This window comes from Linepithema humile, chromosome 6 (genome assembly GCF_040581485.1).
Source record: "Linepithema humile isolate Giens D197 chromosome 6, Lhum_UNIL_v1.0, whole genome shotgun sequence".
Lineage (NCBI taxonomy): Eukaryota > Metazoa > Arthropoda > Insecta > Hymenoptera > Formicidae > Linepithema > Linepithema humile.
Window position 1 is genome coordinate 23,367,474 of NC_090133.1, and position 15,658 is coordinate 23,383,131.

General features: G+C 37.5%; 1 protein-coding gene across 5 annotated transcripts in view; it reads right to left on the reverse strand.

Annotated features, from left to right (window-relative positions):
* LOC105677058 (membralin) overlaps nucleotides 1-15,658 on the reverse strand; it is an 89,115-nt gene that overhangs the window by 15,856 nt on the left and 57,601 nt on the right. For all 5 annotated transcript variants that reach the window (XM_067356707.1, XM_067356708.1, XM_012375417.2 and 2 more), the window contains exons 11-12: nucleotides 4,269-4,368; nucleotides 198-558 (exon numbers count right to left, since the gene is read on the reverse strand). In XM_067356707.1, the coding sequence (XP_067212808.1) occupies nucleotides 198-558; nucleotides 4,269-4,368 (461 nt within the window). The remainder of the gene's footprint in view (nucleotides 1-197; nucleotides 559-4,268; nucleotides 4,369-15,658) is intronic.

A 15,658-nucleotide genomic window follows, 5' to 3' on the forward strand; every position in this document is an offset into this window, starting at 1 on the left:
TATTCCAGAAAAAAGTTTTTTCCCATTGTGTGGAAATTAGAACAAATAACCAAATGTAGATATGTAATTAAATGTAATAAAGTGCAGTGAGAAAGAAATTAATTGCGTACTAAATTGCGTTTAATTGACAATCATTTTTCAAATTCAAAAGTATCTACGAGATAAAATGCAAATAAAATATGTCTCCCATAACGTACCTTGAACAGAATCATTTCGCTGATGACTCGTAACCGTCGCAGAAGACGTTTGCTCGGCATTGACATTTCCGTATCGTTCCTCTGTACCGTTAGGCTCCAAATCGAGCTGAGAGAGTTCGGTGATGTAGTTTTGCTGCGTCTGTTCCGTCGTAAGCGACGTAAGCGAGTTCGAACTTGGAGAAGACGACGACGGCGTCGTCGTCGACGGCGATGATCCCGGACCCGGGGTGGTCGGGACTGTGCTGGGCGTCGTCGGTTGCGCCGGAGGCTGAGCGTGATTGCGAAATAGAATTTGCTGCAACTGCGCCTGTTGCAGAATCACTGGTAGCTCGTAGTGATGAAAGAAGTACAACATTGAGTGCTGAAACAAAGAATATCGACGAGATATGCGATTAGAGTGATTAGAAAAAACTGATGCAATACCGCGACGATAAAATTATAGGGAGAGAAACAGCTAAATAATGTTAAATAATGAAAATTAAACAGGCTCTGACGATCAAATAATAATCAATTATGCTCTTCAACTTTGATTAGTGAGTTATTTTTTGTGTTATCGCTTATTTTCTTTTATAGAAGACATATAACATAATTATAGGTTAGATTCATATGACAGATCAGTGCTACATTATGAAAGTTCGCCGTTCTTCGTGTACTTCTTTCGCAGGCGCCGTTGAAGAAATCGGAAACAAGAATTCACGTGGCAAGATATATCTTGTCGCACACTCGGCTCTACGTATTGGCTCGTTCCACTTTTGTGGCCTGTGTGTACCGCACGCGCCTAGTAAATTTATATGGAAATTCACCAAATTCGTTTTATACCAGCGCTCTCTTTCTCCGCAATCACTTCGGACCTATCTCTGCCAATCCCTATCGATCGCGCTACTGCCGATCGCAATAATGTGATTTCTCTATCTTTACATACTGTAAAACTAAATTCTTCGCTTACCGCATACGTTATTATTACGTTATTTGTCAATTGAACCAAAACGCGAAAATTCTTTTACAAAATCAGCCAATGAAAATCATTCAATCATTTTAATTTTGATACTCCATGGAGCACGATATGATATTGCAATATGAGCATCTGTCGACGACGCAAAGAAATTATTTCCGGCGATTCGTCAGCAAGAGGGATTTCGGTCCATTTGAGAAAAAAATCTGCAAAAAAAATTTGTGAAGAATGGAAACAAGAGAAGAGAGCTCCCTAAATAGCGGGGAAAAAATGACGGTAAAGCTGAGCGATGTGGACGGTCGCGGGAACAGGAGCGAGAAGGAGGGCAGCGACAGAACGATTCTGCGACCCTGCGGGATGCTGGGTAGAAAGCGGAGGGGGAGTACATCGAGTTTTCGTTTGGCGGATAATCAACGCCAATGACACCAATATCGAATCGGTGTATAATCACGCCGCCGGGCTAATCGGAGCTGAACTCTGACCTGCAGCAATAGCTGCAGCAACGGCTTTGCCGTCCGGGAATCAAAACGATTCTCGGCCGCCGACATGCCCGTGGGCTCTTTTTGAATTTTGCCACCCAAGCGGTATTCGTAAACTCGTTGCCAGGAAATAATTGTCACTCGTTAAGCGATCATGTTAACGAACCTGTAACGTGGTTATCAGGCGGAAACTGTCATCGCCGACAAGATGGGCTAAAACTGGTTTATTTACGACGCGTACATTCGTTCACATTGTCAAATATGCCGACGTATCGTTTCGCTTACGTATTTGTAGAAGATCGCTATACTACACACGTGTAACTCTCTCCGAAGACACCTGGTTTATGATACAAATCAACTTTTTGAGTAAGCGCGTTTAAAATTTGTTATTATTTGATGACATAAGAACGACATAGTATAAATAGATAATTTTAAATGTAGGAAACTAGAATGTTTAAGCGAGAAGCAAAAAATTCGACTCAGCAACTTGTACATCAGAGTTTGTCCGATTAATTAGAAGTGTGAAATAGCCAAATTCTCAATAAATCTATAATTGGAACTCTCTGTTTCAATTTTTTTATGCAAAATTATTCAAATTTGCCACGACCTTTTCATCGGATATTTGTTCCAGATAGTAATTTTTTAAATTAGATTATATCCGAAAAATAATCGAGATAATCATTATAAATATATCCGACAATCGAATAGCGTGTAAAACATAATATATAATCTTTTCCCCAGTGCAACACATGCATGATGCAATTACACCTTTTATCGGATAAATTAACCACTCCATTAAATTTTAATGGCATTCAGTTTTTACGCGTGAAATATACACATACCATATATCAGTTATTAACGTAACTATTGTAACGCCATTATAATAATATCTGTTAATATGACCGTTGCGATCATCTAATTATAAGTTATTACCAAAGTACGTTCTGCAATCAGATTATCGTATGATGATATTATTAAAACAGCACAGCAAATCTGTTTTTAAAATTCCGGCAGTTTACACCAAGTGTTCTATTGCAATCGACATTCGCCGTAAATATTCCAGATGTAGCGTGATAAATAAAAATGATCCCAAAGTTACAAGCGAGCAAAATTTCGGATCAAATTTCAGATGTACATTTCCTAATGAAATACATCCGACGGAAAATAATAATATCTCACAACTACTCAACTACCTACGTTCTTAATGGACGAAGGGAACGAGACACGCCCTCTTCGATGAGAACGAGATTCCCGCATTAAAGTATCCTTATGCGCGTTTATATATGGAAACCAAGAAGCCGCATTAAATTATTTCTATCGATCGGGCTGTCAGGAGCATTGTCCTGGTTGCGTTTACGTAACTTAAGTTTGAGCGATGGCGGCTTTAGGCTATTCAGTTAAGCGACCGCGGCTCGTTCTTCGTCCTGCTACCGTTCCTGTCAATCGCAGAATTCCCAACACAGTGGCCAATGGGAACGCATACAAAATATTGCGCTTCAATTTTCCTTCATCTCGATGTTATTTTAAATACAAAAGTGCAACGGTTACGTAACGAGAATCTAACTCACAATTAGCATTGCTCTATTATCAATATAATGATAAAATATCAGATTCAAAATATTTTTTTTCTACAATCCTTCCAAATTCGACGTAATATTTCATGGATCCGATTTTCTTTGATTACTAAAAATTAAAGCTTTATTAAAAATTGGATATTCGTCTTTTGCTCTAATAGTGTATTCGCCGCATCTGCCATCGCTTTTCACCAAAACACAAAAATATGTCACTATAATAATAATAATAATAATAATAATAATAATAATTGTTTTCTTGAATTAACCAAAAAGTCAGCCATACTGGTGATTGCTCTTAAGAGTGTTGTTATAACGCGGTATACATACTTTCTCCATAAAGCTACCACACGCTGAGAAAAAAATGAGTTCGCACGTATACTTGTCAGACCTTTTATGGTTTTTAACTCGGATCTGACTTCTGACATGAATCCAATTTTGAAATTTACAATAATATTATATTTTTATAGAATACAAAATTAAATTTGTGTTCTTAAATTTTTATTTATATATTACAATTAAATTGAGAACTAAGAATTAGAAGACAGGTGAACGACATTCATTTGAGAAGTCCGCGCTTCTGATTCTTATAGCCCCTTTTTGTTTGTTGTTTATTCTACAATTTTGAAACGGTGCACAATCGTCTGAGAAGAATTTTTGCTAAACTTAGCCGACCATATTTGTCCTCGGCTAAAGTACTCGCAAGTAGGTCACGGAATATTCGTGATCAATGTCCGTTTCAATGCGAAAGAGCAATTTTTTTCTCTTGGAGAAACTTTTCTCTACTCCTGTGAGAGTTTTTATCGCGCAGACGATTATTTCACGAACCACGATGCGGCGCGCCACTTTAATCCCAAAATACATCACATAAATACTCTCGTGCCTTGAACTGCGAACTATTCACGTTCGCGAGTTCACCGAAAAATCTATTTTTATCTATATCTTTTATGTTTACTTTTATTAACCATGTTTTGTAAAGCTGTATCGTATAGTATTTTAAACGAGCTTAGATCAGGGATTGAAACCAGTAATATTTCATTAGTATTATTTCAGTATAGAAAACACTTACTTGTATAAAGAGCCATGATGTAACAAGCGCCAAACTGCTGTACTGTCCGTTAAATCGATAGTGGTACGCGTAGAAAGAGAAGTGATACAAGTAGAAAAATCTGAAACAGAAATTATATATAGCATCATTAAATGGTGTAAAAAAATATTTCAAAATATAAAATTTAAACCAATATCAAAATAAAGACAGATTGATCAATAATCGGAGATTCTGTACCTCTCTCTTCTCCTTCCTCTCTCAAAAAAAGATATGTTTATTTGTCAAAGAAGAATCAATTATAAATTTCAGCTTTAATAACATTGCCAAATAATAACTGTTATTAAGAAGCTGTTACAAACGCGTGACAACGTGATATGATAAAAATAAATAAATGACAAATTAAACCAACGCTATACTTATGTAAAATCGTAGAATGTAGCAAAATTTATTCACTGATATATACGCAATAATCTCTAAAATCCGTAACAACTTCAAGCCACTTAACAGATTACGCAACCTAACGATATACACAGCACGTTTTCGCCCCGTTGTAACAGTATGAACGAACTATCGATCAGATCGGATCAAGTTTAAGGTATAGAAATATCGAGGGTAACGCGTTTTTGCGCGGCTAGCGGCTACTTTAGTCATTATTATACGTTATCGGGGTATAATAACACGCACGACTCTCGTGAAAAGTATTAAATAATGTACATAATTCTTCGATAACGTAAATATATTATTTTTCTTAAAAACAATCTACTGGAAAATCTGTAAGTGAAACGAAGTTGATTACTTTACATTTTTCCAACTAATCGCGATTAAAAAGAAGAAAAATCCGTCTTTCGTTCTACAATTATTTTACGGATTAAAAGATGGAATTTACATTCAAGAATTCCAATTCCCTTTTTACGATTAAGGTTACACGCGAAAAATAAAACAATTTTTTTTACATATTCTGAAAAATTATAAAAAAAAATAAGTGTTTACTTTTCATTGCAGTTCACGGTGATGAATAACGTTTGGGCGATGAAGGCAAGGTTGTAATCAAGCGATTTTTACGAGGAGCCGTTACGGAGTCGCCAATATTTACGGATAAAAAAAGAAATCGGGGTTCTCGTAGGTATATCCTTTCGACAAGTACGACGACTAATTTCCTGGTATATGACGGAACTTTAGTGTCTTTCAATCAACTCGGTATGTGTATACCCGTACCATAAATAGCACCATAAATGCTTATTACTATTTATCCATTAAATATTTTACATTTAGATAATGATACATTCTCACGATAAAAATATGTGCAATATTCCAAAGGCAAATATTCTTTGTACTCCCGATATAATGCCGATCAAAACGGCTGTTTTGCCTAAGAAATGTCACGTTTGCATAAAAGAGAAACATAATTTTACGTAATATTTTAACGTAAATACTTAAAAGAAACGCAGGGGAAATGAAAGGTGAAACAAAGGAGAAATGGCAGAGGGATGAGGAAAAATGCGACTCCGAAATCCTACGTTATGTATTCCGGGGACATAAGCTCTAAAGTGTCCCACGTTCAGGGAACCGCAACCATCCGACGACGATTCATACGTTTTTTCTTGAAAAAGGGGGAAGGGCAAAGACGGAGCTGGAGACTCTCCAAACGCATTCTGAATTCATTGAATAGTGCTACCCCACCGAAGAAAGGCAGAGATTACTTTCGGACTTCAAACGGACTTCGAAGTCCCCAGCTGCTTGAATGAACTTTTCATACTACATATGCAATGCCCAAAGATCATAGTTTGGAATTAAATTCGGAAATCGCAATCATGAACAGTATACTCGGTTATTCAATTAATCAACTTAGCAGCGCAAAATTGCTTTATCGATTAGTTGTGTTTATTGATTACACAAGTCTGCAGAATTAGACATGTCTTATTATATAAGAAAGAAGAGTGGTTTTTTATCCACTAAATCAGATCCTTTCATTGTTTAACGTGTCTTATATATCTTTTTCTTAATTAAAAAAAAGATTTTTAATATAAACGTGACACATAAAAAAGGAAAAACAGTTAATCCCGAAAATTCACGTCGCCGCTCGAAATGGTCGTGAATATACGAGACACAGCTCTCGCTTCAGATAGCGCGAAAGATATTCACCGGGGCATATTTCGTCTTATCTTCGTCTTTGGACGAATGCAATTCGTAACAATCAGTTTCGGCATGCACATGACAGATTTACAATATAAGAAATATAAAAGATCTATAAGATAATATCCAAAAAATAGTATTACAAAATCTAATGTGGATATCATTTAAAAAACCTTTTTATTCTTATTAAAAAAAAATTAATAAATGATTAAACAATAATGTATTCCGCTTTATTAATTTACATTTAACAGAATCGACATAATATCCATTAATTGTAATTATAATAACAGCATTAATATCGTTATTACCATACCATATACCATACTGTATACCGTAAGTTGCCGCAGTAAATTCTATTATCTAGTAATAATAAGATCAATATTAAAAATTACATTAGCGTGTAGGATGTAAAATTGTATGCATGTCTAAAAGATTAGCCCATGTTTTTTTTCCGAGGAGCAATTTCTTTCGAAAATCGCTTACTTTTAACACAAGTAAACGAACAGAAGAAAAAAAAAGCAAAAGAAAAAAAAGTAGAAGAATCCCGCGGCGATGTTCTAACGTAGGGAAAAAGGTCGCGCTTTAACAGCAGTGGAGCAGGGTGAGAAAAGGAAGACGAAGATGGTGTAGCCGTCTCCATAACTGTACGGTCCACTCGGCTAACGTAAGTATATTGTCAATCAATCCATGGTATAAAAGCAATCTGAGCTCCGCACGACGGGGCAGCGAGATCCCGCGGGGCGTAGATGGGACGAAGAAACTAAGGTGAAGCAATGGAAGAGAGGTGAGTGCAAACAATCCCCTACGTATTTTGAGGAAAAGAGAAGCGAAGAAAGAAAGAAAAAAAGAAAAAAAGAAGAAAGGAGGAAAAAAGAAAAAAAGCAGGAAGGAAGAGAAAAGGAAAGAAGGAAGGAAGAAAGGAAGGAAAAAAAAGGAAGGAAGGAAGAAAAAAAGGAAGGAAGGAAAGAAGGAAAAAGGAAGGAAAAAAGGAAATAAGAAAGGAAGGAAAAAAGGAAGGAAGGAAGGAAGGAAGGAAAGAAAGAAATAAGGAAGGAAGGAAGGAAGGAGGAAGGAAGGAAAGAAGGAAGGAAGGAAGGAAGGAAGGAAGGAAGGAAGGAAGGAAGGAAGGAAAGAAGGAAGGAAGGAAGGAAGGAAGGAAGGAAGGAAGGAAGGAAAGAAGAAAAAAGGAAGGAAGGAAGGAAGGAAGGAAGGAAGGAAGGAAGGAAGGAAGGAAGGAAGGAAGGAAGGAAGGAAGGAAGGAAGGAAGGAAGGAAGGAAGGAAGGAAGGAAGGAAGGAAGGAAGGAAGAAATGCTTCCTTCTGACCACTTGAAGGACCCTATCCAACAAGTAAAATAAAACGAAACTCGTAGGCGATATCAGAGCTCGTAAATATAAATACATACCTCGAAAGTTACACACTTATAAGATCGTATATAAAGTCACATACACTGAATCTCAATTAATTCATATTAATTATGAATATATAGTTAATTGTTAATACTTTCACAGATAACAAATTTTATATTAAAAAGAGAAACGGATTTCTCTGAAAAAAATCTCTGTGTACGTGTACGCGTGTGTGTACGTTCGCGATTCACAGTCAGTACAACCGGATGGTTACGGCTGATAGTAGGATATATCCGAAAAAGCTAGTGGAAAATCTCTCCTAGCATTCTCGAAGTGGTGCCTTATTCTGTTCAGAGAAAAGTTCCGAGTGCTAAGAAAATATATCGATGTGACCACTAAAAGAGACAAAGATGACGACGACAACGACGATATCACCATCGTGCAGTCAGATTGATAAATTCGATTTTATGTACAGAGCGTTTGAAATTACGTTAGCAATATTTAAAAAAAAAATTTTTTTTTTTAAGTATTGTTTTAATTTAAAAAATTCACAAAACAATCTGCCAATTTTATAAATAAATTTACACTTTATCGACTCTGGAGTACACCAGCAAAATAGCAGTAAATGAACACAACCTTTATCTCAGTCAAGACGGTGGGGGTGCTCGTGCACCGGTAAATAAAGTTATGCCCCTATTGTGGTCCGATGGGAGATCGCCGGGCCGCGCTAGCCCTGCTGTATCCGCCATGGGATAGCAGGACTAGCGGAAAATGAAATAATATCGGCGTAAACACACGGGGATCGTACAAGCGAACGCCAAAGAGGCCGTACGTAAATAGGTAAGAGAGTTTACAGCTATAATACAAAAGGGAAGAAGGGACACATCGAGGAAGACAGAAAGACGAACAGGCGAAAAAAAAAAAATGGTCGTGAGACACGACCTGTGTCGGATATTCGTAGAACTGCAAATTGTCGATGACAAATCTGAATAATGTATTAACAAAAACAAATTGATTTGATCGACGGTGCTTAATGCTTCATCGAAACATTGTGTATTGATTCTTGAGCAGCCGTCGGAGCAAAAATCGTCATATACTACTTGGATTAGAAATCACAAAACATCCTATCCAACTGTTGAACAAGACAATTCAAAGTCTTAAAATTCTAATGCAAAAGAAGTTATAACTATAGAAATAGAGATAGAGAGAAGAGAGTAACGGAGGGAGGGGATGAGAAGAGAAAGGGGGGTGTATTGTTTGGTGAGTATCGTCGCGTATCCACACGGTGCCATATAACGCACGATAATCCAGCACTTTGTGGAATAAGCAATGATTTTCGAGTCCTATTCTATATTATTGCGACACGGAGAGAAAAGCGTGTGTATAAGCAACAGTAACACTGCGATGCGCACGGTGGGCCGCATTAAAGGACAGATAAACCTGCCAAGGCGTACAATAACGCGCACGCGGGCTTTGGAGACCTCCTCTCAATGCCGTTCTCATTCTTCTTTTTCGTTCACAGGTGAAATCGCATGATTAATGATCCTCAACGCGCACCTTACTCGACCGGCGCGCACTCGGAAGGAATTATTTTATCACGCTCAGCGGATTTCGTCGACCGGGAATACGTATTTTCGCAATTCTCGGAAAGAAAGCACCCGTTGTTAAGAATTCAATCAACAGTTGCGGAAAGAGCAACGAGTTTATTCTAGATTAATGTAAATATTAGCTAAAAATCATACTAGCAAATTAGACATTTTTTGTTGATTAAAAAACAAAAACGGTTTTTCGCAATCTCTGGTGCGCTGGTGTGTCCGGTTTCAAAAAGTGTGCATTACATCAAGATTTTGAAAAAAATCAAAGAAAAATATAAAAAAAGATATATTTATATTTACAATGTTATTATAAAAAAATTAAATTTTTTTTTCAATAATCATTACATTGTTTTAAAGTATTGATTTTTTCTTCTAAAATCAATCAAATAAATAAAAAAGTGTCATAGTTTTGATTGGTGTGCAAATTGTAGCGAAAAAAAGATTCAAGGCTATTCTTGATGTTTAACGTTAAACATCAGTTCTTTAAGAAATAGAAATTCAGCAGTGTTAAAACTGAAGAGTTGAATAAAATCTTACGATTCAATATCCAGACATCCTTTATTAATTCTTTTTATAAGTATCCTATTAGTCAAAATTTCGCATAACGTCTCGGCGATCATCAAGAGATGGTCAGTTATAACATTCGAAACTTTCCCAAAATTATTTGCGATGGTAATTAACCGTTTACGTCCCCGCGGAGCGCGTCGATTACACAGATACGAGCTCATGAGGCTTGTAAAGCAAATTTCGGAAGGTCAGTGAAAGGCCATGCCGAGTCCAGCCGATAATCCCGAGCTGTATCGTTAATATTTCATCTTATACCGGCGCGAAACTTGATGGAAACACCTCCGTAGTAACGATGTCATTTTCGCGTTTCCCAGCGACACGTGTGTGGACACGTGATTCGCAACAGCTTGTACATCAGTAGCTTTATCTGCCATGTGACAAAACCTATATTTTCAATACGAATATACTCGCTTTATCGGCTTTATTTTCGAAACATCTCACTAATACTAATATTAAAGCTTAATTGCGAATTGATTTCACATTTCTCTCGAATCAACATCTGATTCTCTGTTCGATCGAATAAAAGGGTGAAGAAGGGGAAGGTTGCTTATTTTCCTTTTATAGTGGTGACGGAACGATAAAATGAGTCTTTGTTGGTGTGCAGTAGCCACTTTGCGACGATCGGGTGTGGCAAAATTAGAGTTTAAGAGATCGCTGACTATTAGCAGGCAGCCATGAAAGCCACGAATGTTCTTATTTATATGACAAGTTCGCAGTACTCGCGTGTTCTTATCAATTATTAAGATATCTCGATATTAATATCGGATATTAAGTTTCAAAATTGATGATAAAATTCACGCTTTTTCGTTGACTTTGCATCTTTTATTTATTCGCAATAATTTAAAAAATGAGAAATTATAAAAGCTCATGTGCAACAATAATTTCTTATGATCAGATATTTATAACATATCTATCTACCATTTGTATGATTATAAAAAATTTAGAAGATGTGAAATCATTATTAAATCAGTTAAAAATAAAGAAATGATGTCAAGAAATAATGAGACGAAACTGACATTATTACCAATAGATAGGCGACGATTATACGCTTGTGTCTACATTAAACATTAAATGAAAAGAGACGATCAACGGGTGGTCCATAGAGTGACACGTATGGTACATTACTTCGCACCCTCGAAAGTTCTTTCTCCATCGACTCCTATTACGCAGGACAGAATTTAGAGATGTTATACCGTCGAAAAAACCTAACTCCCTTTCTTAAAAAACAATAATGCTACAGATGAGAAATATATATACATACTATAATTGTACTATAATTGTATTAAAAAAAACAGTCTATTTTAAAGAGTTTAATTTTTGAGTTTGAACTCTTAAAAGTATACTGCGCAAAATAAAATTGAAGGAAAAATAATATTATTGTGAAGCGTGAAAATTGAGCAAGAAGTAAAAAGAAAAAAAAAAAAAAGAACACCGCCCGATTTTCCCGTTGGTTTCCGCCTTGCAAGATATTTTCGCGATAGAAGAGTAGCGAGACAGATAGAGCCAACGATGGCGATGACGATGGCGATGGCGATGGCGATAGCGATGGCGACGGAGCAACAACAATGACGGCGACGACGGTGGCGGCGACGGCGACAGTGACTACGACAGCGATGGCTACGGCTTTCGTCGCGACGCGATACCACTCTACTAATTAGGCATTAGCGCAACAAACAACCTCAAGGTACCGTGTACCCTGCCTGAGCTCAACCCCGCCGCTTGCCCCCGCCACCGTTCTGCCACGCTGTTTCTCTCAACCATCTCTGGAAACCACCCCCGATCTCCTGGATGGAATGCTCAAGTTACAAATTAACTTGTAGAGATCATCCGTTTCCACCTCAGTTCCACGGATCCATCCCCGTTAACAGAAAATTCAAATGCCGAGATGCGAAAAAAAAGGAAGCGGAAAACGGAGAAGCAAATAGAGAAGAGAAGAAAAATTTCTTTTTATTCTGCCAATATTTGAACTGTCGAAATCCGATATTAAATTATTAAAACTGGCGGTCGGTTTTCACACAACGCATATGCGCCATCGATGCTCAAACGATTAAAGATAATATTTCTTTTTTCTCTACGCACAATCGACGTAACGAAATTACGAATTACACTGGCGAAAATTAATGCAAGCGTTAAATCGGTTAGACGAGATACAGCGAATTTTCTTGCTCGAAATATTACGTCCGCTCGCGCGCATCTCCGCCGTGTCCTTTATTTTCACCTCTCGTTTTCTTCGTTACACGAGCCAAAGGAAGCGCTCGTTAACAAGTATCGAAGACGGACGACCTCTTCCCGCGAAATGACGAATCAGCGAGGCGTTTCGATTACATAAGAAATCGGGAAAGTAACGAGGTATCGACGATACCAGGCTCTGGTCCCATGGTAACGCCATCCGATAGGTATCCTCGTGCGCTCGAGGCGTTTCGAGTCACTAGCAAAGAGGAGAGGAAAAGTCGGCGAGAGGATGAAGCGGAGAGAGCGTCGCCAACGTCGGCAGCGGGCCGCATGTTACCAATTATGAGGAATCACGCCTGATCGATTTCAGGATGTGAAATCGCGCCGTGCGCTTTCGCTATATCTTGTTAAGGGTCTGGAACCGAAATATGCGTGAGAGACAGAGAGCAAAAAGATAAGATGAAGACGAATGAAATCGTTATTATCTAATCCGTCAAAGTTTGATTTAACATTAACAATCAATTTGTCATTACAGTTAGATTATTCAAAAATAGCTCCTTATCAAATAAATAATTACGGAAAGGAATCAAATATAGGCATACAGTTCTAATGACAATTTTCTTTTCGTCTTTTAATAGTTTTTGCCTCCTATAAAAATTTCAAAATTAAAATTTGTGTCAAAAAAGTCAGATTCGTTATCGCCGAAAAGAATACATTGATCATAGGAAGTCAAGACAACATCATTCTTTCAAGAAGAATTATGAGAGATGAAAAACAAGAATCTTCGAATCGAGTAAATAAAGTCTTTTAAAGTTCAAGTCTTGTCAACGAATAAGAAATTCGTATCTATTCGACTTTTGCCTTGAGAAATATGCTAGTTGTACGCCGGCAAAGTACCGAAAGCTCAGACGAGTACACGATGTAATTCCGCATTTCGCGAAACTTGAATATCACGAGCAAGAGGCTCTGATTTCATCTGTGTATGCACGGGACGAGTTGTAATTTCTTGACAAAATTTGCGAGTAAAATTTCCATCTACAAATACGCAGAGCTTTCGCTTTCGTATATGCCACTTCGATGTTCGGGTATCGATTATGTTATATCAAATTATTTATTCATTTGTTACAAACGCGAAGTGGTTGGATGAGTATATAAATCTAAATGACTGTCATGAAAAAGATTTCTACTAATAAAGGAAAGCAGGTCACTAATGACATCCTTCCTCCCCCAATCCTTGTTATATAATTCTCGTTATAACAGACGTGAGATTTTCGGGAGTTGGAGATTATTCGCTGATTTGATGCGGAAAAAACGTGAACGCACGATGGTGGCGGAATTAAAGAACATCGACCGAGTTCTTATAATTGGAAGAAACTTCAATTTCTCTAGGTGTGACGGTAACTTAGCAACTCAAGAAAGACAAAGAGAATGAGGAAAAATGATGCTGCGTGGAAAAGAGAGAACGAACAATCTCCGATACTTTCTTTGCTTTCCGTTGATCTCCTCTCCGCAATCACCCCTTCGTAATTAACCTCTATTATGACTGTTTTCTATTATCCGTTCTCTCTTTCTGTTTGTCGACCCGCGAAAAGGAGATAAAGTAGCTGGCTTTCCAAGAATGTTAGAGAAAAAATTATCAATCATAGTTGATTATCCTTATAAGAAAAAGTAGCAAGTGCATCGTTATTGCCACTTCGATGCCGCCAACATATTGCCATTCGTCGTTTTCGTTCCTCTCGAGCTTTCTAATTATTGCAAACTTTGTTCCAAGACGCGCTCCCGCGGAGTGCCGAGATAGAACGTCGGGGATTCTCGACGAATCGAAAATGGAGATAATTAGAATTATGACGAATAATTGGGGATCGCGCCTAATCGCGCTTCAGCGAGCACCGAGTCTGACGTTCTGTTTGCCTCGCTCGAGGAACACCGGTGGTGTTTTCAATAAGATTCTAATTATCACAAGCATTCCGTCTCACGCGTCGCGTCAGGTTTGTTTAACTTCCCTTGCTTAAACTCAGTTCGAAATTCAAGCGCCAGAACGATAACCGGAAGAGTGTATTTCCCAAAACAATTTCGTAAGATGATTAATTTTTATTTACGATTGCTTTGAGTATGAGTTTTCCGCTGTTTATTTTCGAAACGCAAGATTAATGCGTAATTTAAATCTTAAACTTTTTTTCAAAAAGACATAATGCGATTATTCTTACAGTAAAGCTAATGGTCTTTACTGAACATTATCGTGAATCAATCGATATTGCGATTTGTTATTTTTTTCCCAATTGAGTCAAATAAAAACATACTTTCCATGTCCTGTGCGATACACAAAAAAAAGGAAAAAAAAAAAAAAAAAAAAAATGGGATAGCGAAACGAGGGCACGTATGAATTTTGTTATGAAATACGTTCCAGGCTTTCAGACGGGTTTACATTCGTTGGCAACGACGCCGACGTCATGCGTCGATCGGCGCGCGACGCGAGCGGAGAGCGCCGAGTGCTTACAATCAGCTGGGCTTGTCCGTAAATAACACCGAAGGATGATTATGATTGAATAAGGTCCGTAATTGAGGCTATTGAGCAATTATATAAATAACACACGATCCGCGTACACAAGCGCGCCCACATTCGCACGTGTGGGCATTCATAAACACGTAGCACAAGTGAGCGCCGCGCGGCGTGGGGTGTTATTTCAGCGTTATAGATGAAGGGTGGACGGTCGGGTGGTTCCTCGTCGTCGGCCGGGAACGCCGATGAGTTGGGTGGAAAATTACAGTACAAACATAACATATATCTATCTATACATCGCACGTGTCTATGTACCGCGCGCGTTAGGCGGGGCCGATGATCTCGAATTGTCTCACGCACTTGGAAAATCCTGGACATGATAAAATTATACCACACTGGCAGTAAATCGATTCGGAAGAGGTATTCTCGATGAATACTCATTATGTTTGGCGCATTAAATTAATCTAAGTTTAATTAAGTTATAAAATTGCGTGTCGCGGCATCTTATTTTCGATTTTCAATCGATGAATGGAACTGTTTGCGAAATCTTTGTCTAGCACAAAGTTTGAAAATTCAAAGATACGATTATTGCTTTACTTTTATTGAATTTTTTATAATTAATAATTTCTATATGTAGAAAGTACTTTAAGGCTTTTGAAGAAATTAATATACTGTTATACTGTTTATTGCAACGGATTTTCTGCCTAGCTTTCAAACAATTTTGTTGTTTCCATAAAAATAATAAAATTTCCAGCAAAAAGTAAAATAACCTCTCTTTCCTTTTACTGCCGGTGGAATATAAGCTATAATTTTCTGAATAATGTAATTCAGCTATAGTAGCAATGATTGTGCGCGTTTTTTCTATTTCGAAAAAAATAAAATGAAACAAGCATAGGAAAATATTTTCTTAAAACATCCGCAATCTGTCTCACGATTCTTTTATATTCTGCCCTTTAATCCTTGCGAGTAATCTTAGGCTCTTCTATTTTATAACCACACCCCTTATAGGACAATTCGCTCCGGATTTTAATAACGAGTAAAACTTTGAAGTGCATTTTTTTATTTGATTGCACGTGGAAATAGTATTTGCTTGAGG